Source organism: Dysidea avara, chromosome 9 (genome assembly GCF_963678975.1).
Source record: "Dysidea avara chromosome 9, odDysAvar1.4, whole genome shotgun sequence".
In the NCBI taxonomy this organism is placed as follows: Eukaryota; Metazoa; Porifera; class Demospongiae; order Dictyoceratida; family Dysideidae; genus Dysidea; species Dysidea avara.
The window spans coordinates 32,406,342-32,432,328 of record NC_089280.1 but is presented as its reverse complement, the minus strand read 5'-3'; the positions used below and the strand labels follow the sequence as shown (position 1 = coordinate 32,432,328).

The following is a 25,987-nucleotide window of genomic DNA, read 5'->3' as shown; positions in this document are numbered from 1 at the left end:
ACTTGTAATTGTGACTGACAACCGTGAATAAAATGAAAAAACATAATTGAAAAAAGAGGAAGGTACTTTGACTGCCCTTAACATGTCAAAAATAAGATGGTGTGAAACAGAGCCGAAAGCATTCTTGAGGTCAATAAAAGTTACCATCAAAGGCTTTTTGTTTGAAAGAGCATCTTGCATAATTGCTGATAAAGAGTAAATGTGTTCAAATACACCCGGCATGCCTGACACAAATCCTTTCTGTATGGTAGTATCCAAAACTCCATTTACTTTCAAATACGACTCTAATCGCCTACTAAGAATTTTGTGAAACAGTTTCCCAACCACCGATGTAAGGGCAATTGGACGAAAGTTTAAAGGGTCATGTCGATCTCCAGTTTTATATATCAGTTTAATACGAGCCTGGCCCCAACTTCCAGGAGCTATTCCAGCATTCAGTATCTTATTAAATAATGTAGCCAAAAAGTGATGGGTACATGGTAAATGAAATAAATGGTAATAAGTAAGCCCATCAGGACCAGGAGCTGATTTCATGGAACAATGACGAAGGCAGGACTTGATCAATGAAGGAGTAATACTTCCAGTGTTAAACAGTGAAGTATCACAGTCAGGAATTGTATCCGTAACCCAAGTGGGAAGATGGTCGCCATAGCTCAACGACTCATCAGAGTAAGTTTGCTTAAAGAAATTAGAGGCTGTATCACAATCAAACAGAGGTGTCACCTTATCTGCTGGCTGTAATTTTTTCCGGGCGTACTCCCACGGGTTATGTCTGAAATCATTTTCATTCTTACACATATTCTTGTGGTTCTGGTCGGAACGATAGCACTTTAGTACCGGCTTTATTGTGCGCCCTTACAACATGTAAAAATTCTTTAGAACGATTCATGTCCTTACGTGAGTTGTTCTTCAATAGAGACAGGTTCTGTACCGCTATCTCGATTTGGCGAGGGCGATGTCGGCCGTTGCCACAGGAAGGTTTCATCACGCCATACTCTTGTAAAAGGTCACTCACAAAGTTAGAGAACTGTTCTGCAGCCTCAACTGGAGACAAGTCGTCACAACTCACAGAATGGTGAAGCCAACCCAGTCTGTTCCGAAGAACATCATTAAGTTGTGTCCAACATGGCGAAGTAGCACTTTGCTGTAAAGGGGAAAAGTCAGACGCCATTTTGGTCTCGTGATCTTGTACTACACTTACCGCATTGTTGTCAGGTTGGTTGTCCACGCAAGCCAAATGTAAAAATATCACGTGAATAGAAATAACCAATGAAATTTCACGCCAGGCGGACGGCGCTAGTTTAAACTGAAGGCTACTGATCTCATTGGCTACTTTCAAGCACGTGACTTTTAACTCTTCGTTTCTCTAGTCAACCAACCGGAAATAGACTGTACAGTCTATTTCAGGTTGGTTGTCCACGTAAGCCAAATGCAAAAATATCACGTGAATAGAAATAACCAATGAAATTTCACACGAGGCGGATGGCGCTAGTTTAAACTGAAGGCTGCTGATCTCATTGGCTACTTTCAAGCACGTGACTTTTAACACTTTGTCTCAGTCAACCAACTGGAAATAGACTGTACCACCAGAATCCACCAGATTGACAACCAACACGTGATCTATTTAGGGGAAATCTCGTGGAAAGTCCCTAATTATCTTAAGCGGACACTCATGATACGTGGTTTTAAATTGAATGGTTTAAGAATGTAACTGGATGGTGAGGCGTACTTTAATCGGCTCGACTTTACTGAGAAACTCGAGCCCCTCGTGAGAAACTACATCGCTTGAGCAACGCTTGAAAAAGTAAGAGTCAAGAATACTGAGGGACTCTATGATATATGCCGGTCTTGAATGCTAACGAAACGAGGAGTGAAGTTTGTGCAACGTGTCACATCGCCACACACTGATTCACCGTGTTTGTGCGATAGGGTTTTTGACCTGTCCACCAGATGTTGAAAGGAAATTTATTCCAACCTGTGAAGTTGTTGGTATACTCATTGTTGGGGTCCATGGGGACATCGATGATCATTTACCAGCCAGCTGTAAGTAATGTCACAACAGAAGGAAAGGAACCATTTCCTATGGCATACTGATTTTCCAGGTCAGCTTATGTACACCCAACCACAGAAATGTAGAACTTTGGTTGCAGGTGGAAAATAAACACCTTTTTACTCAGTTACAAGAGATTCACCCAGCTGGGATAAAATGTTGAAGTGAATGTCATTAGTACCTACTTGCGGTTCATCAGGTATTGGACAATTCCAAGTGTCCAGATTATGCGGTTGTCCTCATGTTCAAGTTTACACGTTTAGGCAAGTTCCGCAACATCCTGTAATCTATTACTATATCAGTGTGGAATAATGCTTATATAATATTTTTCATATTCCAGGCTTTAGGTATGTGTATTGTATTTAACACCTGCTTGTTGGTTTTTGTAGGCCAACTGGTCATACTGGTTTATCCACTAGCAGTTGAATGTGATCATGGTACATATTGTCACAACTTGTTTATCAGGCGTTAGAGTTTGTGTCCACGTCGTGCCTTTAAAAGTTATTGTAGGGATTAGAGGTTGATTGAAGAAAATACGCGTATAGGCAAACCAGGATTGGATAATGTCAGTGCTAGATGGACTATACAAACACGACTATGTTGACTGGTATAACGTGACAGTAGTTGTAACATAAGGTAGAGAAATAAAGTGAAATACGCCTATTTTTTATTTTGCGATGATTACTTTTTTTTATTTTAGCGAGGTCGCAAGAAAACTATGATGATGATGATAACGACTCCTAAACGGATTTTTTATCACGTAACGCTATACAAATCTATTGAGAGATGTTGCGTAATTTAGGACTAATGTTGTGTCCCTCATGCGTATTTTGCCCATACGCGTATGGGATATCCCATACGCGTATACTCATACGGAGTGCCTGTACGCATATGGGATGCCCATACGCGTATGGGACGATGTTTTGAAATAGGTTCCATCTTACTATGCATGCCTAGATCTTGTCCAAATAGCTTTGTTGCACTACAAAATCACTGTTATCTAGCTGTAACTGAATGAATTGGCTAGACGATAAATGATTTTAGAGACGCTTAATTCGCTATCGACAGCTTCAATGGGTTGACATGGCGTGGAGAGAAAAATGACTTTTATAGTTTTACTGGAACTTGCATGAAGGTGTAGTACACAGTCTATTGTATGTGAATAAAACAGTAAAGCTAGCTATAGCATGATATCAAGTTTAATATAATATTTATTCTTAATGCAAAACTAACTTATAGATAAAGCAGCTGGTATCCTGAATCCTGATTTGAACTATCAGCACTTAGAAGAGTTAAAATTGCAAAGGTGCAACAAATGCAGGAGTGTATAGCTAATGTATATAGCTAGCTATTCTGGAACATGTGGGGGACACCCCGAAAGGTGTACTGGGAACATCCTTTTTAACAGTGTGGGTCATAAACAACATTATAACTAGAGAAAATTACTTCATTGCATGGGGCAATTAAGTAATATGTAGCATCACCGATAGCAACTGCTGAGCAACAATACCTCAAGGAGCCATCCAAGCAGGAAGTGAAGTGGCTATCCAGTCAACAATCGAACATGCTCCTAGCAACCACTCACCCATGTGGCCTTTGCCACACATGCATAGGGCTGGGGCTGATCCAGGGAGTGGATGGGGTGGCTAGGCACCCACCTTGCTTGGCCTGTGAATTGCATAGGCATGCCTTTACTTCCTGCCAAAAAATAATAAAATACTGTGGCTATGCATTTACATACTAGTTTCATACCATTGACAGCATGTAGAGGAGAAGTGAGTCTATATAGCATAGGCAGTTGGTAGTAAGAATAGTTAAACAAATCCTAGACTTAAAAGATTTTCTTCTATAGTTTTAATCTCAGGAAGGTAGATATTCAAAAATTGGGAAGAATGCCCTTTTATTCCTAGCAGGGCATGCTGTGCAGTATGCTAGCCTACAGTGTACTAAGAGTACACTGTGACTCATCATGTGTTTATCTAGACTGTAAGTCGTACACCAGCCATGGATATGGTCAGTAGCTATCACCACCCTCATTATCTGATACATTGATCATGCTCGAGTCCTACTAAAACTCACTTTCATTTTGTCCATGTATATATTATGTATAGAAGAAGAAACTATCATTAATAATTGTTGAGAAAACACGAATGACTGATTGCAAACAAATTATATTATATTGTGTACAAGAGAATGTGTCCTCGGACAACATGTGACCACATGTCTGACCAACAGTGGACAGCAGTGGGCATGGCAAGGAAAAAAATTAAATTACAAAACTAAAGTTACAGGTTATATTATATACAGAATTAAAAGCAGTCTGGGTTGATTATATATTTTATGTAGATTCTACACTTCTATTCTCTCAGCTTGAACTTGGACCAGCCACCTCCCTTCATAATATTATGAACTCTTGATAATATATATTTCTGTATCAGTGCCTGATACATGCTCTCTCTATAATTTTAACACCTCTCTTTTGATCTCTTTGCTGCTCGCTTTACTGAGCTTATTTGCCGCCACAAGTGCTGATGCATGCAATCCTATAGTGTTTGCTAGCAGTATAGTTTATGACCTGAGAGTATCACCTGAGAGTATCGAGTCCCGCTTGAATGCCGTGATGGATGATAAAATTTCCGTGGAAAGGGTTCGGAGAGAATTTAACGAGTTCCTAGCTAGCCAGGCCGCGAAACGTTCTAATTCTTTGTTTAACCGTGAGAAACTCGATTTAATCAAGGCCACCTTGCTTGAAGGTAGCTAAGCGGCTGTGTAGTATAGGCTGTAGTTCAATGTTCCTCTTTCGTTCGTACATTAGACCACTCTGGTCACGGAGCTGAAGATGGCTCGGAAGATGGTGGTGATTCCAAGGACGATTGCGAAATTAAACCAAGATTTAGGCAGTACGTCAAGGAGAAGCAGTTTGAACTGAAAGATTTTCCGCAGATTGGATTAAATAATGCTGTGATCGTTCCTACAAAGAGCAAGAGCATGGTGAGTTTAACGCGGCCGCGCGCTCCTTCAACACCGCGCATGTCGGTGGCATTAACTATGGAGTATGCATGGATACTTGACAGTCTGTCTCAATATTATACCCTGTTGCAATTGGAGAAATAAGTTTTTAACGCAAAATATATCAGACCCTTTCAATGTGTGAGTGGCTAAATCTTTTTAATATATATTATGTAGCTGCCTATAAAATTTGGAGATATATAGCTATAGCTATTTTCACATGTATGCATGTCTCATTAATATATATAGGTTCCGGCCAATTCTCTGTTTGAAGGCTATAGAAGAGTAGTAACAACAGATGATATATTTGATATCATCCAGTCTGTTCATGAGAAAGGCACGGCACACTCGGGTGTTAGGAAGACTTATTCAGTGGTATGCATAATAGTATAATATAATTATATATGAGTGTTATTAATAAATCAGCTAGCATTAATGCATTAACTTTGTACACTCCCTAGCTGCTATTGTCATTATTGCATTATTAAAAATGCACATTTTCACTGTATGTGTAAGCGGTATAAGCACTGCCACACAATAATTTTCATTCTTTCGCCTGAAGATTTCGTCAAACTATGAAGGGATAACATGAACTTGTGTAGAGGAATATTGCAGACTGTGCCTCACTTGCTCTTGTAAGAAGCCTCAATTAACAAAAGTTCCTTTGAAACCCATCATTTCAAAGAGATTCCATGTTCGTGGACAGGTAAATAATATTGCTTTTATATTCCATTTATGCAGGAATAACATAATAAGTGTATTATATATATATATATACTTCATATTGTAGATTGATTTGATTGACATGTCAAGCATTCCAGACAGCAACAACAGATGGATTGGTCATTACAAAGATCACTTTAGCAAGTTTTCCATTCTATGGGCACAATCTAGGAAGTGTGCTGCAGAAACTGTTTTGTGCTTGCAACGATATGTTTTCGCATACCTTGGGGTACCTAAGATACTCCAATCTGATCATGGTCGAGAATTCAACAATGAGGTTGGAAAGACAACTGTCTAGGTGCATGCTGTATTTTATGCATTCCTTTATAGCTTTTTGAGACGATTGTTCATGAGTGGAGTCAAGAGACAATTTTAATTTGAGGTAGACCAAGGCACCCCCAATCAAATGGGTGTGTTGAAAAAGCTAACGGAGTGGTGAAACACATGCTCACTTCACTCATGGCTGACATGAAGACAACAGAATGGGTTCAGTTTCTTCCCAGAGTTCAATGTAAGTTTTATTTAAAACAGGTGCTATTGATGCCAATTATTGTATATAATTTTGTTTTTCCAGTTACAATCAATAAGCAACCACATGCGACCATTAAAACATCACCATACCAAGTGGTGTTTGGTCTAGATCCATCTTCTGAACCCGTGAAAGGAATGTGTTTGGCAGAAGAAGAGACCATTATTATGGATCCTCCCACAGAAACTGATGATTTGACAGAGCTAGGTAACACAGATTCTTACTCTGATCCGGTGACCAAAGCTACGCAACCTGAAGTGGCCAAGGCCAGAACCTGTGTTGGTGACACAGAGTTCAGACAGCAGACACCTATCATTCCAGCAGGTATAAGGGGAATGATTTAAAATTGCCATTGCAGCTGCTTTGTTTGTTATTAATGCAGAAAATGAAGACAGGCACCATGAAACTAGACAGTTTGCAAAGAAAAACATTGCAAATTCAGCTGCTAAAATGAAGAAACTTTATGATAACAGCAAAAGAATCAAGGCTGTAAAATTTAAAATTGGGGATGGTGTGACTGTAAGGATTCCACGACATGACAGAGGTGTAGGTGATTTGAGAAGAATACCAGGAGTTGTGGTTGCAAAACAACATGGGTCTTACAAAATAAGAACCGAGTATGGACTTTTGAAAGGAAGATGTCGAACTGACCAGCTTCAGAAGTGCTTTCATGCAACAGTACAAACCACTGGGTGGGAAGATGATCCCACAATAGCACTGTGATCGGCTGCAAAAAATTCAATCGAAGGAAAACTGATGTTTCACACTGCAATTGCAAATCTGGTTGTGTAAATGGCAAATGTGTATGTTTCAAAAGCAAAGTAAAATGCACAACATATTGCCACAAAGGGACAAGATGCAAGAATTCAGTCATCGGTATGAATAGTAGTTATTTTTGTGTAGTATAATATAATTATATTCCACTTTGACAGCAGATGATTCTAGCATTGATGATAGTTGCCCATTGAACACTGAGACCGGTGAACAAGCTAATGAGAATCGTACAGGAAGCACCTCAGTGAAGACAAAACAAATTGGCAGTGATAGCTTTCCAGTGAAGAGGGAACAGGTTGACCTAGAGCCATCATACAGCAATGCTCGGGATGGATGTGAGCACATATGCATACAATAACTATCATGCCAGACATGATATTACAGCTACATATAGTTACAATAGAACCTGTCTCTAAAACTAACTTTGTAATAAGGACAAAAAATATTAGCCCCATGAGTTCTGGTCCACATAAAAATTAATATGTGACCCAGTCTGACAAAATCAGTGTATATCCCGAAAATACACATGTTTACTGAATCTTGTCTATCTCCATCACTGTATTTGACCTAGAATAATTCTGTAAACTTCATTAAAATTGTAAGCAATTTTTACATAAGTGGTTAAACGTTTATGTGGATGCTAGCTATAATCATGGACAAAGTAATGTAGCTTCAAGCATTTAAAAGTAGGTCAAATTTTGACAGGCTATAAGAGACTGATTTTGTCAGCCCAGGTCACATATTGGTCAAACTCTTGGTTCCAAATGGTAGAGGGTACACTGCATGTACTATGTTGAAGTGAGATGCATTGAAACATCTGCATGGACATGCACACAAAATATCTTTAATGCTCCCCATACATAGCATATTTGTCATGGATATGTCTAAGTAAATGTACATGCACGGGTAGATCATCGGTATAAGATGAATTGGTACAACAGGTAGTTCTGGGGTCCAGGGAGTAGAAGAAGAAGAAGCCAGTAGTATGTCAGTAGAAGAAACCAGCCCTAAGCTTGAAGGTAAGAAATAAATTCAATCATGTAGGTGTGTGTTAATCTGCATGGATTATACATTTTAGGGGGTCATGAAATTTTCAGCAATGAAGATATTCCACCAGGGAACAGCTTTCAGTTTGACAAAATCGTGAAACTTAGCAAGAAGATGAAAACTATTATACAGAACCATCCATCGTTTTTGTTTAAGCCATGTGGGCCTGCCCATGAATACATATCTAACAGTCTCAAAACCAACTTACCAGCTGCATTTCTGCACAGCTATGTTGTGGATAACTATGAAGACCAGAAATGTTTGAAGGATCTTTGCTATGCTCACAAAGAACCAGTTCCAATCACAATTGTGCAAAAGTTTACCAACAAAATGTATGATTTGAAGGATGATGTAGAGACAAACAAACAAACAGCCGACTTATTGAATCAAGAAGAGCCTACAATGGCTAATGTACTTATTGACTATTTCCACTTGCACAAATCCCGTAAGGATATTTTGTAGGCTGTAACTACTTTTCTCTATCTACACTTTTCATTCATTCATTTTCATCTTTATTTTGCAGGAGGGGTATCATCAGTATTGTCCTAATTCATCAGATGAAGAAATTGATGAAAATGATTATCAAACCGAAGGTTTTGTGCCCGGTATATCATCTGTCTGCATAATATTGCTATCATGCAGGCCGATTAATGAGAATCAGAAACAAAACCCAGATGCTTTTTGAAGCGAAGTTTGGTAGTTACAAAGTTTACGACGAGGGAATTCTGTTACTGATCGACACCAATGGATGGGTTACTGATGAAGTACGTGCTTGTAAACTTTATGCAAGCAAACATATATGTATATATGTTGTATATAGGTGATAGCATCTTATCTGCTATACATGATCCGTGCCAACAAAAAGGTTAGAGATAATACATAGAAAAGTCTAGTGCATATGAATGTATGCATTATGTGCATGCTCACTTCCAAACACAGGAAGAAGAAATATTTATCATGGACGTGTCTGCAGTGAATGACATTTGTAATGGGACGTATATCCTTAAGAAGAAAGTTTTAAGCAATGTATGAGTTGGTACTTTACGAGGACTTACAGACACCTGTATACATATATTTCTGCAGGTTGATTTGTCTCATTACAATGCCCTCATTGGACCTTACTGCTACCAGAAGATGCACTGGATATTGGTGGTCAGACATATTTGTACATTTATATCTTTATAGCTACTATTTCTTTAGATCGTCGAACCAAAGAATGGAAAGGTTCTCTACATTGACCCAAAGAAGTATGAAAAAAGAGATCATAGACTAATACAAAGGATAAGAAAAAACTGGAAGTTAGTACAGTTAATATTTTGCACACATAGTTAGTTAAGTATGTATACACATTAATTTGCATATCAACAGGAACACATTCTTTGAACTCCCTGGCTATTTGCATATAATCCCTGGCTATTTGCATATAATTCTCTTGCAGCGCTTACAGCACCTATCAATATTGTGGTGGATATTGGCCAAAGAAGTATGTATGGGAAGTCATTACGCCTCCACACAGTATACAGGAAGACAATTCGTCTTGTGGAGTTTTTGTTATGAAGGTATGGCCTTAAGTATATTCTGCAACACAACATAAAGAATTTCTAAAATAGTTTACTGAACAATATTTAAGACATTTACCAATGAACATCCATGCTGGAACAGTTCACGATTTAAGAATAGAGATGGCAAAAGAAATACTTAACAATTCAGGTAAACAAGCAGTTGTAAGGTACTTATGAGTGTTGTTAGCAATCTATTTGTTTGCAGAACCCATAGAAGAGCATTGCAGGACCTGCTCATTCACTGCTACTAAAGCACAGGATTGGGTAAGTGTTGTTTGCTCTTTGTTTCATTGACTATCAGCTGAATATATACGTAGATTGGCTGTGGAACATGTGAATCGTGGTACCACCTGAATTGTGTCAACAGGCACATTAGCATTAAGTTGAATCCAGAGGATATACCTATAGTTAACTTTATTGGACCATGCTGTTCTACTGGTGCAACCTATGTAATAGACTTTATGTAATCATGGTTAAATATTAATGTATGGCATATTATAATTTATAAAATTGTGTTTGGCCCCTAGCGAACATGCATGGTGTAGAGCTAGCACTGCTACTGCTTAGTGCAGAGTAGATATTATGATTATGTGATCCTATGTCAGAAAATCAGTCGATTTTTAGTAGTTTTATATACCGTTAAGTGGATGTGTAAACTTCAGTCTCACTTACGCTTGCGTTAACTAGTTGAAACGAATCTCTTGGACTGAACTCTGTGTTAGTGCATGGGTATTATGTTAGCTGTGCTGTTTGCTTTTGTTTGTAAAGCTTTACAGTGACCAGCTGCACTGAAGGTCTGACAGCACTATTATGTTATAAGTATGTAGTCTTAGTCCATGTCTATTTATATGCATTAATTTATGACCTGGCTTGTTATAGCTAATAATAATTAGATTGATTCATGGAATTGCAGCTTTCAATCGATTTTAATGATTTACCCGGTACTGCATGTTGTGCTACATATGCACGAAGTGCATGTAGCTATTTATACTAACTTACCATAGTTCTGCTTACACAATAATTCACATTAATTTCTACCCAGCATGCATTTGACCACTGGTATATGTCCAGTCACATAATAGAATAGCTAGATATTTATGGTGTGCTATATAAATAATTTGCTATTTATCTATTATACTGGACAGGCAGACTGACATGCCCATAGCTACTCCATTAAGAACAATCAGTAATTATAGATTATAGAATTAATACTCAAATTGAGTTTGTATATTGCAAATAAATAAATAAGTAAATATTTTACTGGACAGGCAGAATGATGCCTGATTTGTTCAAGGGACTCGTGACTAGCTAGCCCAAAAGGTTGCTAGACTACTCAAGAAGTTCATCCGATTTAATCAACATATGCATGCTCCACATGATTTGAATGGTGAAGGCCAGATATATGATACATGCAGCACATAGCAGCTTATAGCATGGAGAAGAAACGTGCGCGAAGTACTATGAGGCAAACAAATAGCTAGCTAGCTAGCTACAAATAAGCGCGACAGCAGTGTGCTAGCTATGTAATTTCTACATAGTATATGCCAGTAGGTAGTACAGCCAAAACAAAGGTATATTTAATGAAACTGAACTGCAAAGGCTACGTATTTGTAAACCCAGTTAAATCTATGCAAGCAACGCTAAGCGCCTCAGAATTAAATTATATCGTCCCGTACGCGTACGGGGCCCTATACGCGTATGGGACAGGGAAAATGCCCATACGCGTACGGGATATCCCATACGCGTATGGGACAAAATACGCGTACGGGATGCAACACTAATATTGCGAAACCCCTTTTAAGTAATCTTAGACTAGTAAGTAAACTTTGTAGCTAATCACTACTACAATTTAGCTTCCGGCCACTGACACAAGATGTCAGTGGACCATCAGTGTGCTGCCATATGTCCCAATTCTATCATACCAACATCTGCAACTTGTATGTATGTAGGTATATGTACACTGTAAAGAAACCGGCCCTACACGTAAATAACCCACAGTAGTGGCCGCGCATCTTTTAATTGGGCGTGCACTTTGTAGTTTCTTGGCCGCGCGACTCACTACCGTGAGTCTTGATTATTAAATACCATTTCTATTACAAGTGCATTATTTAGAGTGAAGAGTATTACCATAGAAACGGCTTCTTTAACAACAGAATCGTGTTGAGTAGTTGAAAGCGGTTTGTTTCTCTGAGGAATTGTAGTGCTTAAAAGGTGATACTAAAGTGTTTACTTGTTCGTGAATAATTACTGGACGTTCACGTTCATTCTTTCTTCAGGCACGTTTGAGCTCATATCTGAACATGTGAGTTGTCTCGTGTGACACGTCGGGTTTATTAAACTGGCTCCAACGGAAGTCACCACTACTCGTGAGGGTTTAGGCGCTTTATCGTGACACAGCAGAAATAGTTCAAGACTCAGGGAAATCGATAATAAAATTCGGCGGACTCAGCCGTATCACTGAGTAGTACGTACAATATTCAGCCCACTCACCGCTAGCTACTAGTATTCAGTGTGTAAGAAGTTGAAGACTAAGAAGGAGGAGAGGAAAGCCACCTAGCTTAAACATGGTGTACATATCATGTCCGTCTGCTTTCGGTTGACGTTAGCAGCCGGACACAATGATATTGCTGGTAAGGTCAGTAGCCTGTATCATTGTCAGTGTCTTTACATAATAACATGCAGATTCACTGGTATTAACTAGTAAGATATATCGTCTGCAGTTAACAAGAATCTTTATGATACAATGTACATTGTGTGTCTTCGACTTCATCGACTTTCCAAGACCTGTAAGGAGATAATGTTTATAGTTACGTAAGCACATATTTACTTTTTTAGCATGGATGTCTCAATGTGACTGAGAACATAGAATTTAACAACATCCAGTAAGTGTGTTAACATACAGTGACTGTGCATCAATTTGTAAACATATAATACAGGTGCCCAAGAAATCAGTGAACAAGTAGACAAACAAAATGATGAACTCCAGGTAACAAAAATGTGCTGTTTTGCATGATAGCAACTGTGCTTATTTTAGTTTACACTACTAATGTTGCTGGTCTGGCAGAATTGTTTTTACAACTTTGTTGGCAACTGCGTGTGATGTAACTTCAGCCATACAGGTAACAAGTGTGTGATTGTTGAATATTTCTTTACTATACTGCTATTTACTACAGCTGATAACATGTCATGTGACAGGCAGTAACTCCAGTGAAGTGGCAGTGAAGCGTCGTTTGCTGATGATGAAATGAAGCCTTGCTACTGATCTCTTGAGTGACTTTCCAATATTATAAAGCTGGATATTGTAAACATTTTGTTACAGTTTTGCTGTATGTTTTTAACATCATTTGAGATTTTATACGGAGTCATTTGTAGAATTTCATGGAGTAAAGGAAACACCTTGCATGCTTATGTGAACTCTCCTAGAGTAACTAAAACTCCCTACAATAGATTTTTCAAAGGGTTCCTGTTATTCCTTTGCAGGATGTTAGTTACTCTCCACAAAAATATTGGGGTGTTAAATCCTCCCTACACTGGGAACTCCCCTAGGGGAGTAACAGTTACTCCTTATTTTTAATAGTATATAGGTGCAGGCAGATTTGGAAAAATTCCATAACAGAACCAACCATATGCTTCCAGTGAATGTTCTATTAGAGTAGTTAGCTGACTGCTCTATTAGAGTATCTCGATCTTGTACACCTCCGATGCTGATCCGGGTCCTTGTTGCATAAACTGTAGCATAATGTCCCTGATAATACCTTGGAAAGATGTTTATAAGGTGGTTTTATGAGTATTTGTATTATTAGTGATCATATAATTATGCTAAGACAAAATTTCATTATAATACTCAGCATATTGATCAAGTAAAGCCTAAAAGTGAAGGGGGGAGGGGTCTTCAGCCCTCAAAGCCCCCCCCCCCCCTTGATCCGCCCCTGGCACCGCACCCATCCCATTACAGCTGCATAATTTGAGTTTGTCAGATAGCAGGGAGGCAAGGCGCTTATAAAAAACTGTTGCTTCATTATAGCCATTCCTCCAGTGGCTGAGACGAGATGCAATCAAAAGTCATTGTCTTAATACTAGCTCAGTGGAGACAACAAGGTGCTCAGTTTTTTGCTCACTCGAATTGCCAGTAAAGTCATGGATGATTTACTTAACTTACCATCTTCCATAATTGAGAGCAACAATATTGACACTTTTTCAGCAGAACTGCAAATATTGTATTGAACTAAATAACTGCAATCTTTGTAACTACGTAGCTAAATTTATTTTGTGATTGCATTTTTCCTGAGCATATCAGCTGTGTTGTCTGCTCAGTAACAATAATAATAATAATAATGATCATATAGATTATACAGAACACAGTAGGGAAAATGAGATGGCACAACATATCCTGGACAGTGTCTAGTCTGGTTGTACAAGTCGGGAAGTCACCATGATAATGGAACTAGAAAACTACCACATTTCCAATGAGCAACCTCCTCACAAGCATCATTAATAAACTTGAAAACAGTTGTCAGTTGCGCCATCAATCTCTCCTCACTGAAATTCAACATAGACAACAATGGTTCTGTAGGATAGAAAGAAGAACACACCAGCAAACTGGTTGTAATAATAATATAACTTGTGAGGATAATACAGAAGATCTATATACAACAAACTCACATACTCACCATGATTCCACTTGTTACAATCACAAAAATTATAAAGCATCCACCTAGACTTGTGGTGAACAGATGGCAAAAAATAATGTGGAAGAGAGGTGTAGCACATGCACAGTACTCATTTGAGACTGATGTTGTTGATGTCACTTATATACCTTGTTGTAGGTTCCAACCTATTATGCCCAAAATTTTACCTATTATTCTTTTGAGCATTGCTCAAAAATTAAGCCTATAATGCTCAAAATTGTGCTTTCAAAATCAAGATTATGCTCTAGAGCTGACTGTTTTATTAGAGTATATTAGCCTCTCCTGACTGCTGTATTAGAGCAGCTCGTGTTGTAATCTCCTGTTCATATACAGGATCTTTAACTCCCGTACTTCCACTACTTGGGATGTAGTTGGTCTGTTTACCTGTTGAGAAGCCATGTATAATTGTTTAGTTTTGTATGTAGTTTTTTTTTTGTCTTGCCAGGGCTCCATACTTTTTAGTAATAACTTGGTAACCCTGAGACTGGACTCCTGACCCCTTGTAATTATTTGTTCATGTAATGTCAATTATTATGATGTTTATCTCTCTCGATCTTATTTCTGCGAAGTGTGAATAACCAACAAAGAATGGTTTAGTAAGTTACATTACATGTTTTTTAATATGAAATGTACTAGTAATACTATCGGCAGTGAATATTTACTTTCTTTCAGGCACACGTATTGCACATTTAATTAAATTTTCAAATATTATCCCTATTATGCTGGCATTATGCTTGATGCTTTTGGTCACCTATTATGCTTTAAATTATGCTGGCATAATTGGTTGGTCACTACTTGTTTGTGTCAAGGGATGTGAGTATATCAATTAACGTCAGATGATAAAGATTTACAAATTAAGACTTTTAATAATAATGACTGTACACTATATGTAATTGAGTATGAGGTTCACCGTTAAAAGACTTAGTCACATGCTCTAATAGAATATCCAAATAATAATATTGCTCATTAAAACTTTGCAAAAAGACCACTATATATAAATCTTCTTGACTTGTGCAATCCAAATTCATTCCTTTATACAATTACTACTCTACTGCTTTACATTAAACATGCTCATTTTGATTACATATGCCACATGAAAGTTGAAATTCTACACCTTTCAATGTATTAATTCATGATGATAAAAATTATTAATTAATATAGTTGCTGAAGAGTGGCTGCTTAAGTTCAGTTTCACTTTAGGTTGAAAGACTTTATTCATAGGTGATGAAAACTCAGTTAGAGGGAGCTAGGTAAGAGTGGCCATGCTCCTCCATTCCCCCACTTTTTTTATTGCTTAACTATAATTTAATTGTTTTACAGAATTGAGGTACAACTACACATATACAGAAAACTTGGTGCTTATAGGGGATTATATACAATTCTGAGGGTCTACAGATAATTGCTTGCTTGGTGTAGGAGTTTTGGAACTGCAAAAAGAATAGCATCAATGTCTATTGTATATTAAAATCTAGTAAACAATAATTTATACTGTGTAAAAAGTTATTTCAACTTCGTATACAACAGCAGATGTTATAATTTATGTAACCCACAGCAATACTATAGCTGTGCCATGTATCTCTTTCAATACAAGTAACTCACCTGAAGCACAGCTAGTTATACAATGCAACTTATGTACCTATATGGTATATACATTCAGTTGTGTTTACAATTATACATTATTAAACTAGTCAGTAATATAAGTGCCTATAAAGTTTGAACAACTTTATGTGATGAAAAAATGATTATTGACTGGATGATCATGACTAGCCTTGCTTAGCCAGACTATACAAGTTGACACTAATCCATGACTTGCTGAAACTACATGCATATATGCTCAAATAGAACATACAGTTGGAGTCACTTTAATAAAGATTGCTAATACACATATCACACATGCATAAATGCTCACAAACGCAGAGAGAAATTCAAATTGCTATGGCTGGCTGTGTGGCTCACCAGTTGCTTACTTACACTGTAATTAATTGATTAAAGATCAAGTTCCCACTGCTTCAGGCTTTTTCCCTTCACAAATAATTTTTATGGAGTTGATGAAAGACTCTAACTCCCTTCTTGCAGGCTACTAGTAGACTATGGTATATAATAGGGCCCAAACGAACTTGGATTGTCAGGGTTCGAACATTCATCAACTAAAGTTCACGAATCTTTTGAACTTTTGAAATGGAGCTGGTTCCTCTTTACAAATTATAAATCACAGCATATTAAATGTCAAATGCATGTCTCAAAAGTTTGCAACACACATGCAGTTGTACTGACTCAACAGTTTTACTGAGAAAACTTGAAATTGAATACCACAAGTAAAAATGCTTGTGGTTACTAGGTTTTAAATACATTTTACTACTGCTATACAGTTGAGACAAGTGACTGGCACCACATAGAAACCTTAAAACCTCATAGAGGCATGGCCTGTGACCACCACTAAACCATCAACACATAACTTAATTAAATTCCAAATACCATATGTCTAGCTCCCCCCACATCATTATGGAACACAGCAAAATGGATAGCTTAGCTGTATCACTATCTAATTAGTGGCTATAGTTCGAACTGTTCAATCTGCATTCGAATGTTCGTTCGTTCGAACGAACCCTCGAATTCACCTAAGTTCGCTTGGGCCTTAGTATATAAATATAATAATGATTATTTGTACATATGTACACGTACACGTACACTAAAGTATTATCACATGTTCACACTCACATGCATATAGCAGGGGCGTCAGAGTAAAAGTGAAAGTGGAGATCAAGGCACAGCCTGGGCATACATAATCCATGGCCTGGGGGCATGCCCCCCAGGAAAAAAAATCGAACCACGCACACCTTGAGATAAGCAGCTATGGGTTGGCATACCGTCACAGTGTGTGAATGTTGCTAGCTAGTTAGCTAGCTACCTGGCAAATGTTCAGAGATAAAACTGGTCAGTGATCAAAAAGTACCTGTTTAACACTTAAGTAAACAAGTTGATGTTGTGCTACTTCTAAAAACCAGGCGCCATGCAGCTAGCTAACTCATCTGGAATTAACTATAGACAGTATATACTACTATAAATTAACCAACTATGTATTACTACTTTACAATAGGGTAGTTTTGGATTGTGCAATAATATTATTAGCTAATTCTCGTATTTCGTAATTCATGAAATATTCGTAATTTGTTCAATTACGTTGCTATGCACTGCTAAGGAAGCGTTTGTTAAACAAACCGCTTTTACCAACATATTACGCACAAAACTATCTTCTAAACCGTTTTATAGTGTGACTAACGTGTTTTTCCCACAAATTCTCTCGACAAAGCCTCAAAGCTGCTCTTCATTTTCGTTCGCGTAAGTATATATGAAGGGATACGCCCCCTTTCAACTCAAAGCGATAGGCTATTCCTGGTAGTGTACGAGGCCTGCACCGTTGTTTTTCAGTTGCTAAATGCCTGAAAACCTCAAGGGAAAGGTAGTCTGAGGAAAGTCACCACACCCGTATTTCAGTCCGCCGAAAAGAAACCACCTCAGAGCAAAGTTCACCTGTGCAGAAGTTTAATACAGACTTCATTTCACCTTTACTTCTTACGTAAAAGCTGCTTTTACCGTTATTAAACGATTTTGCTCACGTGGGTGCGTACGGACAAACATAGATAGGTAGATAGGTACACACACACACACACACACATACACTTTTACAAAAACAATTTCAGTAAACCAGACGCACGCCCAGTGGGCGTGCGCCTGGTTTAAAAATGGTTCCAAAGTTGAAATCTAAACATAACGATAATTATTTTAGAGTAGAGATTTCCAACTAAATTAAATAATTAACATTCCATACATTCATTGGTATGAACAATATTGTGCATTTTGTCAGGGTCATTTTAGTGCAAACCCCACCTCAATCAGTGGTTCCTATCAAAAGATATAAGGAAAAGAAGTGGACAGTGTGATGATTTTTGTGTACAGCATTTCAATGCTTTTTATGTATATTGCATGGCACCAAACACAATATACAAAGTGTCATAAATCTAGATAGGAAACTAATAACGACATGAAATTTTCACCACATATCTATTTTAAGAAGAACAGCATATGAAGTAAGTAAAACCTTTCAAAAGTGACCACTTCTTTGTAGACTGACCACTCAGAATATTACAGGAATAAAGCAAGTGATGCATAAATAAAACTGTGTATTATGTAATACTAAATATATATACACAGGTACTTAATGCATTTTCAAGGATAACTAACTAGAAAAATCGGCAATATTTTATAAATGGCAAGTACTGGCATCACAAGTCGCAATTAACACGTACTTCGGAAACATAACAATCAGATAACACAATGTAAGAGCAACATTATTTTTAATATAGATTTGTTTGGACACTGCTCAGCTTTATTTGTCACATTGTAAGCACTAAGGATGATAATTATTATATAACACAATGACATCACTATACTACAAAGAGAAATTATAAATAGTTTCTGATCAAAATTACAATCACTGAAGCTGCTATAAAATGGATCAAAACAGCAGTAAACACACCAAAATATAACAACAGGTACGTGTGAAGCCATGTAAGGTTGGTATCACATGCCAGTCTCCACTTTTGAAAAGATTATGCTCAACCTTGAACCTTATTTTGCAATTCCGCGCAAGACAACAAACTGCTCACCTTCAAACTATACTTGCATCGATGCAGGGGGGTGCCTTGAAGCCCAGGGTGATTGTAATGCTGAATTCTGAGCAGTGTTAGATGGCGATTTACCTTTAAAAGGGCCATATTTCCATCGTAATCCAACATCAATCGTCCTCCAATCAAAAAACACATGGAAAAATCGAAATCAGCATATACGGTTTGCCCAGAACCACTTTCTTCGTCCTCATCAGCAGCAGATTCACGCGGAAACACTCGGAAACTTCGGCTATCACAAGTGCCACATTCTTCCAATTAGAATTACGTAGAGTAACTCACCTAAAATCGGACGGGCTCCAAAATCGGACGTAATTACTCGAGCTACAACAGGGATTTTTGAACAACTCATATGTCTTTAGATAGTTCAAGGCTGTGGGACTTTGGGCACCAAGTATCAGCTTTCTCGACTTCTTTGTCTGGTGGCAGCAACCCCACAAAGTCATTTCCGATTAATACGTATAATCGGAAAAAACAGTCGATTCACGGACACTCACCGTCTACATATCAGACTTGCATTCAATCAACAGTTTTCTACCTTAAAGTATTAGAGTAACTCATCTACTTTCTAAATATCCCTAGTTTATTAAATCAAATCCTTTTAATCACGAATTACAAATCAAATAAAATGAGACGTCACTGGAGTAATAATCGCACTATGAATTTAAGTATACGGAAGTAAACGGTGTTTGTAAAAGTATACGGTGAACATTTCCCGTATACGTATCTCAAACAACGTATACTTAATCAAGTTTCCGTATACTTAAATTTATGGTGCGATTATTACTCCAGTGACGTCTCATTTTATTTGATTTGTAATTCGTGATTAAAAGGATTTGATTTAATAAACCAAGGATATTTAGAAAGTAGATGAGTTACTCTACTACTTTAAGGTAGAAAACTGTTGATTGAATGCAAGTCTGATATGTAGACGGTGAGTGTCCGTGAATCGACTGTTTTTTCCGATTATACGTATTAATCGGAAATGACTTTGCAGGGCTGCTGCCACCAGACAAAGAAGTCGAGAAAGCTGATACTTGGTGCCCAAAGTCCCACAGCCTTGAACTATCTAAAGATATATGAGTTGTTAAAAAATTCCTGTTGTAGCTCGAGTAATTGCGTCCGATTTTGGAGCCCGTCCAATATTAGGTGAGTTCCTCTACGCAATTATTTGTATGGGCTTCCTATGGGGATTTTTATTTCTCAAACTTTGATTTGCTGTATTTCAATAAATACCGCATGGATTTTAATCCAGTAAAGTGCAATACAAAGTACGAAGCATTGGCTACCATTTACTGGAACGGCAGCTTGTGAAACGTTTATTGAAGGTGTATAATTTAAGTAGCAAAAATATGTGTGAAAAATTGGTAGGTTGGAAATCGCTATTTAGAGGCACATAGTACGGACGAAATCAACATAACGCTGTTATTGTTATTGTTACTGAGCAAACAGCACAGCTGATATGCTCAGGAAAAAAGCAATCATAAAATGAAATTAGCTACGTAGCTAGCTAGTTACAAAGATTACAGGTTATTGAGTTCCACACAATGTTTGCAGTTCCGCTGAAAAAGAGTCAGTATTGTTGCTCTCAATGATGGAAGATGGTAAGTTGTTCCCATCCTTAATTGATCTGGAGAAAAAGCTCTGTTGGTATGAATAGGTAGATGAGATTGGTAGAATAAAACGATGTGGATGCACGTGATATAGTCTAGTGGATCTTGTCATTGAAATAAAATGAGGAGGAATTGACAGAAAATAATCTTGATGTATAATTTTAAAAAGTGCTTGTAATCTGGATATTTTACATCTCAGCTGAAGGCTTGGCCAAGAAAGATGCTGTAACATAGCTGTGACTGAGCTGAATTGATTGAAATCATTTAGGACCCATCTAACTGCCCTACGCTGTACTTTCTCCAACTGTTGAATATTGTTATGGTGGTATGGGTCCCAGATGACTGCAGCGTATTCCATTGACGGTCGTACTATCATAAGGTAGGCTGTTGCTTTGATGCTAGACGAGCAGCAACTCAGATTGCGTTTCGAGAAGTTTAATGTTCTACTGGCCTTAGCACCTATATTACTAATATGTAGAGACCATGATAGTTTGTTATCCAGTATAACACCAAGGTAGGAGTGTTGGTTTGATGTACCCAAGTTGTGACTGTTTAGCTTGTAGTCGAAAATGATTGGTGATAATGATCTGTTCTGAGTCAAGATGTTTCTGTCAATTGTTGTCATTACATAATTATAATATGCAATGTAATATGCTTTTAGTTTTAGCTTCATCAAGTTTGCAAGTTTTTTTTAGGCATTGGCATTCCAGCCAAATGAGCCAATAAGTGGTGAGGCTGTGGCCTCACTGGTCGCACCTACTCTGATGCCCTTGCATATAGATCAGATCATGTTTGGTGATAAAATGCACAAGTTAAATACATCAAGAAACATGCATTGTGTGATCTAAGTTCTCTTCTTAATTTCTGTGATACTGTCGTATATATACAATATTCAATACTTGGAACAAGCCTTCCCAGCTCTTGTGATTATTATACAACTATACTGCTTGTTTGCTGTGACAGTAAGGAGTTGTATGCTTTATGTGCCCATTACATGTGAACAGGTACATTGGAATTCATTTTAATGTGTACCAAATTTATTAATTAGTTTCAGATTACAAAAGACAACACTACTGTTTATACTGCATACAACAACATATCTACTGTTCATATTATGCAAATAGCAGCAAGTAGCTAATATAAGAAACAGGTGAAAAGGGGTTTTTCAGTATACGTACGGTAGCTTATTTTTTCTGAATAACAAACAAATGTACCAGCTTAATAGAGGCATTGTGTACATAACTAGTCATAAACACAATACATTGGAAGGCTCTCATGACCATATTACAGTGTTAGCATGGCTCTAAACAAAGATTATGAAACACTATATAATTATGCTCCACCTAAATAGAGACAATAAATTTAGCTACAAGGTTGAGAAAATTATTTATAACAAAGTACTCTGTAAACTTTACAGATTGATAAGAATGATAATATTATTATGTTGATAATTGTGCGCCAACATTGCTTGGCCTGTTTTTATGACAATACCAGGAACAACTCTAGACATAACTTCATCTATAATTTAAAAGTCACATCAGGTTACGCCTGCATTACTGGTCCAGCTGTTTGACTACTAGACTATCATTATATCTTGATAATATGTGTACACACTGTGCATGTACAGTGTACAGATTCTAAACTGAGCATACTCCAATGTTAAAAACTAAACATAATACTACTGGGGATATGAATACATGTACAAAATGTTTATTTAGCTTTGGCATGATGGCTGGCAGGAATAGCATCATAGTGGTGATCTTCTGAACTGCCTTGAGTAACACTGACTGAGTATGCTGGATTATTCTCTAGCTTCACATCACTTGATTTATCCAACAACTCATATGTATATGCTGGCTCTGGTGCAACACTGGCTGGTTTAGTATCACTGATAGGAATAAGAACATATAAATGCCTGCATTCATATGATTATACCTACTTGTAGTTAACTTTAACACTTAGTTTTTGCTTTTGTAGCATAAACACTCGAACTGCAAGAACAATATTGCAGAATATTGAGACCACCATTATAACTGCCATAACAGCAATGATCACCACATTGGAATCAGAACTGTCACTGCTACAAACATTCTCATCACTCCTCTGTGGCTGAACTATACAGTATACAGATAACAGCAATTAATCTATTTTACTTTGCATAAAATATATAACACTGATAACAAATAAAATAAGTACAAAAATTTTGCATTACATAGCTACCTTTAAAACAACAAGGAATGAAGTCTTAAAATTGAAACTAATAGAAAATAGAATGCAGCCAAACCAGCGATGAATCATACAATATGGTAGTACTGTATATTAGTATCATTCATGGAGGTTGGGGTTTTTCTGGCAAAAGAACACCTTAAAAAACAGCTTCACAACACCATTCTGGCACCTTGGCAGTATTGGTTAGGTATAACAAAGCCCAAAAGTGTAGTATGACCCTAAATGCTTCCAATAGATTGTTACAAAATTATTGTATTATTCAATGGAATTTTTTACTGACTAACTGCCTGCCTGTTGCCTTCAGGAAAGTGTAACTCTATAACGGCTAAAGCTATGAGCTTGATTTTTTCACTGTTTGACGTAGCTTCATCCCAAAACATGCATGCTGCAGTACAAACAATGCACTAATCATGCACTTACCTTTGTCCTCCTTTGTGTCCCATTTATTTATGCTGATAAACCAGATGTTGATTCACACAAAATGATACATGGCTTCCATACATTTGTAAGCAGGAATTGTCCGTATTTTCTGTAGTGACTGGATTGATTACAGAGGCACTCACTGTTACGTTGTGTGATGAATTTCGAGTCAGTAATTGATAGCTGGGGTGCGTGTTCAGACAAAATATTAACTCTGGTGCCATCTTTTCTTTTAATGCAGTATGTGTGGGTTCACCAGTCACAATAATTAATGTTAGAAAAAAGTAAACACAAACTAGGAATTTTAAGTTCAATTAGGGATCACAGAATAAAGTTGTGAAACAAGGGAGGTTGCCTACACCTGCAGATATACTATTGAACATTTAATCCCTTAATTCAGTCTATACCAATTAGGGATTAAATGTTCAATAGTATATCTGCAGGTGTAGGCAACCTTCCTTTTTTCTCTTTCAATGATCTCTAATCGAATTTAAACTTCATTTTTCTTACACTTTATATAATCTTTGCTGCTCACAAACAACATTCTCTAACTAGTAACAGTTAACCATATGCATGTCCCACAGCTAGTCTACAGCAGATTAACTTCAGGAACAAGCTCTGATTTGTTGTGTCGAGACACATTTAAGTATGTACAAATGATAAGTAGCTTAAAACTTACAGATTAGTTGTAGATCAGTTGTAGTAAAAATTTCATTCTATATAATAATAAGACATATGTTAATATATGTGACTGAAATTTGGGAAAATGTTCCAAATCACACATTAGAAGTTTCGAGATAAATGGTTTTAAAGAATCCAAGTCAGCATAACTTGCCAAGGATAGAAAGCACACGTATGAAATTTACACAAGAGATGCACCAACCTTTTAGACCACTTACAGTACTTGTAGCTGCTTGTAGAGTTTCCTGACAAGTAGGTGAGCAGTTGGATGAGCAAAGTAGTATCATGAGTGCTCACAAAGGGAGGGGGTGGGGGTGGTAAGGTGGGCAAGAGATAAACTTCAAAATGGAGGCAAACATGATTGAAGTCCAGAAACAAGATTATAGGGCTGTGCTGGCTTCTTAGTGGCTATTATGCAGCACAAAATCATTTGGTTAACATTATCAGGCCATCTACCAGTATTCTTGCCAAGTCAGGCCATTCATAAGGCCTGAAACTGCCAATTGAGCTCTCCACACCACCCAGAAAAGACATCCATTAAAACCAGCCTCGAGTAGTTTGAGTAGTACTGAGGGTCAAAAGTAGTAGTAGTTATCCATTGGCAGTGTTAGTTTTTGATTTTGCCCGATGTGCGATTTGGAACAGTTTTTTAAAATCTGCATTATCATTACTGCAATCATACCTCTTGTGTGCTATTAGTTGAATACACACGGAAAAAATACAAATCTGTTCTTTTTACTGCTCTGTTATAAAACACATGACCATCAGGATCAGTAGTGTTATCACCAGCACCCAGGATGTAGCTCATCCTATAACCAGGTACATAATGATTGGCATTAACCACAGCAGCCACATAGAATAATGGAGTAGTCTTGGTGGATTCCTTAAGTATGTCTACAGTTGTTATCTCTTGAACATTGTCAACCACAATATCATCAGTGGTCACAATGATGTAGAAGTAACTGTATAAGGAATAAAGAATGCATTAGATTGCATACTGGGTTATTTTTAAGAGAAAAAAGTTTAAACCATGTGTGGGACCACAGCTGGCTGTAGTGACGAAACTTGGTGTGTTTTTAGTACCTGTGGTGCTTATCACTCATGAGAATTTTTAGCCCCACACACCCCATAGTTTCTAATTTATGACCACAAATATTTTGAAAAAATTGGTCCATCTGTAGACACAAAACTGACCGTAACTTCGCACTGTGCAAATATTTTAAACACAATTTTCACTGATGGAAGACTATTGATTGACCTTTCCAGTGATCCCTAAACTATGGGATATCTACTTAATTATGGTTCAAAAGTACTTTATTGAAAACTATAATCCTTTATAGAAAAATACTGCTTGAAATTCTTCACAAAATTCTTCTGTGAATAACGAGTGAGTCACGGTCTATGTTTGATAAATTTTTTGTGGTGGGACCACAATGGGCTCAAGAGATACGTATAATGAATTATGTTGTGGTATGTAGTGTAAATTTGTAGTCTATTATTGCTATATGGGAGTGTACACCTCCAATGACCACTCACAACAAGGCCCTGCCAAGTTTCTCTTACAGAGTGAAGGTGTCTAGGTACAGTGCAACTTGTATTAGCGACCACCTGTATTGAAAGACCACCTGTCTGCTGCAGTTTATTTATGCTTCTCTTATTGGATACTAATGTACAGCACCAAAGCATTAACCCTTTCTAGCAAGGATCCTTATTAGACAGGTGGACTTTAAATGAGATCACCATGCATCCATAAACACATAAATGTTGTACCATCTCTTTGAAAATACTTTATTAAGTCAAATCAGCCATAGTGCACTAACATACATATCCCCACTCCACACTATTCAAGATACGTACATGGCTGAATAGGTACAATAGACCTACTCAAAAAGGATACCCGGACACCTTGATACCAGGATATGTGTTCATGATCTTACTTATAATTCTATCTAATCAAAAACAGCCAAGCTGTAAAAA

The 25,987-nt window shown here is 37.4% G+C and overlaps 3 protein-coding genes and 1 long non-coding RNA gene across 6 annotated transcripts in view; 2 read left to right on the top strand and 2 right to left on the bottom strand.

Annotated features, from left to right (window-relative positions):
• LOC136267074 (receptor-type tyrosine-protein phosphatase S-like) overlaps positions 1-25,987 on the bottom strand; it is a 336,067-nt gene that overhangs the window by 259,671 nt on the left and 50,409 nt on the right. The window lies entirely within an intron of this gene.
• Positions 1,563-10,210, top strand: LOC136267081 (uncharacterized). 3 transcript variants are annotated; one of them, XM_066062147.1, is made up of 21 exons: positions 1,563-2,102; positions 2,151-2,313; positions 5,309-5,434; positions 5,622-5,765; positions 5,850-6,059; positions 6,113-6,293; positions 6,357-6,635; positions 6,694-7,187; positions 7,247-7,420; positions 8,027-8,104; positions 8,164-8,577; positions 8,656-8,725; positions 8,775-8,896; positions 8,953-8,997; positions 9,072-9,158; positions 9,216-9,284; positions 9,333-9,430; positions 9,571-9,691; positions 9,743-9,842; positions 9,900-9,958; positions 10,012-10,210. In XM_066062147.1, exons 11-21 carry the CDS (start codon positions 8,542-8,544, stop codon positions 10,159-10,161), a joined length of 957 nt encoding a protein of 318 aa, XP_065918219.1. In that variant the 5' UTR covers positions 1,563-2,102; positions 2,151-2,313; positions 5,309-5,434; positions 5,622-5,765; positions 5,850-6,059; positions 6,113-6,293; positions 6,357-6,635; positions 6,694-7,187; positions 7,247-7,420; positions 8,027-8,104; positions 8,164-8,541; the 3' UTR covers positions 10,162-10,210. The 3 variants fall into 3 exon arrangements, with proteins under 3 accessions (XP_065918219.1, XP_065918216.1, XP_065918218.1); XM_066062144.1 differs by having other exon boundaries at positions 7,244-7,420; XM_066062146.1 differs by lacking the exons at positions 1,563-2,102; positions 2,151-2,313 and having other exon boundaries at positions 2,911-5,434; positions 7,244-7,420.
• On the top strand, positions 11,967-13,068 carry LOC136267087 (uncharacterized). Its single transcript, XR_010706501.1, has 5 exons — positions 11,967-12,324; positions 12,377-12,576; positions 12,631-12,680; positions 12,729-12,813; positions 12,868-13,068. It is a non-coding gene; the product is annotated as an uncharacterized lncRNA (long non-coding RNA).
• The window catches only part of LOC136266484 (contactin-4-like), a 38,170-nt gene continuing 34,432 nt past the window's right edge, over positions 22,250-25,987 (bottom strand). Inside the window, exons 10-13 of the mRNA XM_066061498.1 lie at positions 24,693-24,972; positions 24,009-24,045; positions 22,620-22,794; positions 22,250-22,568 (exon numbers count right to left, since the gene is read on the bottom strand). Coding sequence (XP_065917570.1) covers positions 22,391-22,568; positions 22,620-22,794; positions 24,009-24,045; positions 24,693-24,972 — 670 coding nt within the window. The 3' untranslated portion in view covers positions 22,250-22,390. The remainder of the gene's footprint in view (positions 22,569-22,619; positions 22,795-24,008; positions 24,046-24,692; positions 24,973-25,987) is intronic.

Bases quoted from the DNA above. Each gene is read 5' to 3' on its own strand.
- LOC136267081 (XM_066062147.1), top strand. From the start codon at position 8,542: ATGTACTTATTGACTATTTCCACTTGCACAAATCCC. The intron at 9,431-9,570 runs GTTAGTACAGTT...ATTCTCTTGCAG, and splicing joins AGGATAAGAAAAAACTGGAA to CGCTTACAGCACCTATCAAT. The intron at 9,692-9,742 runs GTATGGCCTTAA...TTTCTAAAATAG, and splicing joins GTGGAGTTTTTGTTATGAAG to TTTACTGAACAATATTTAAG.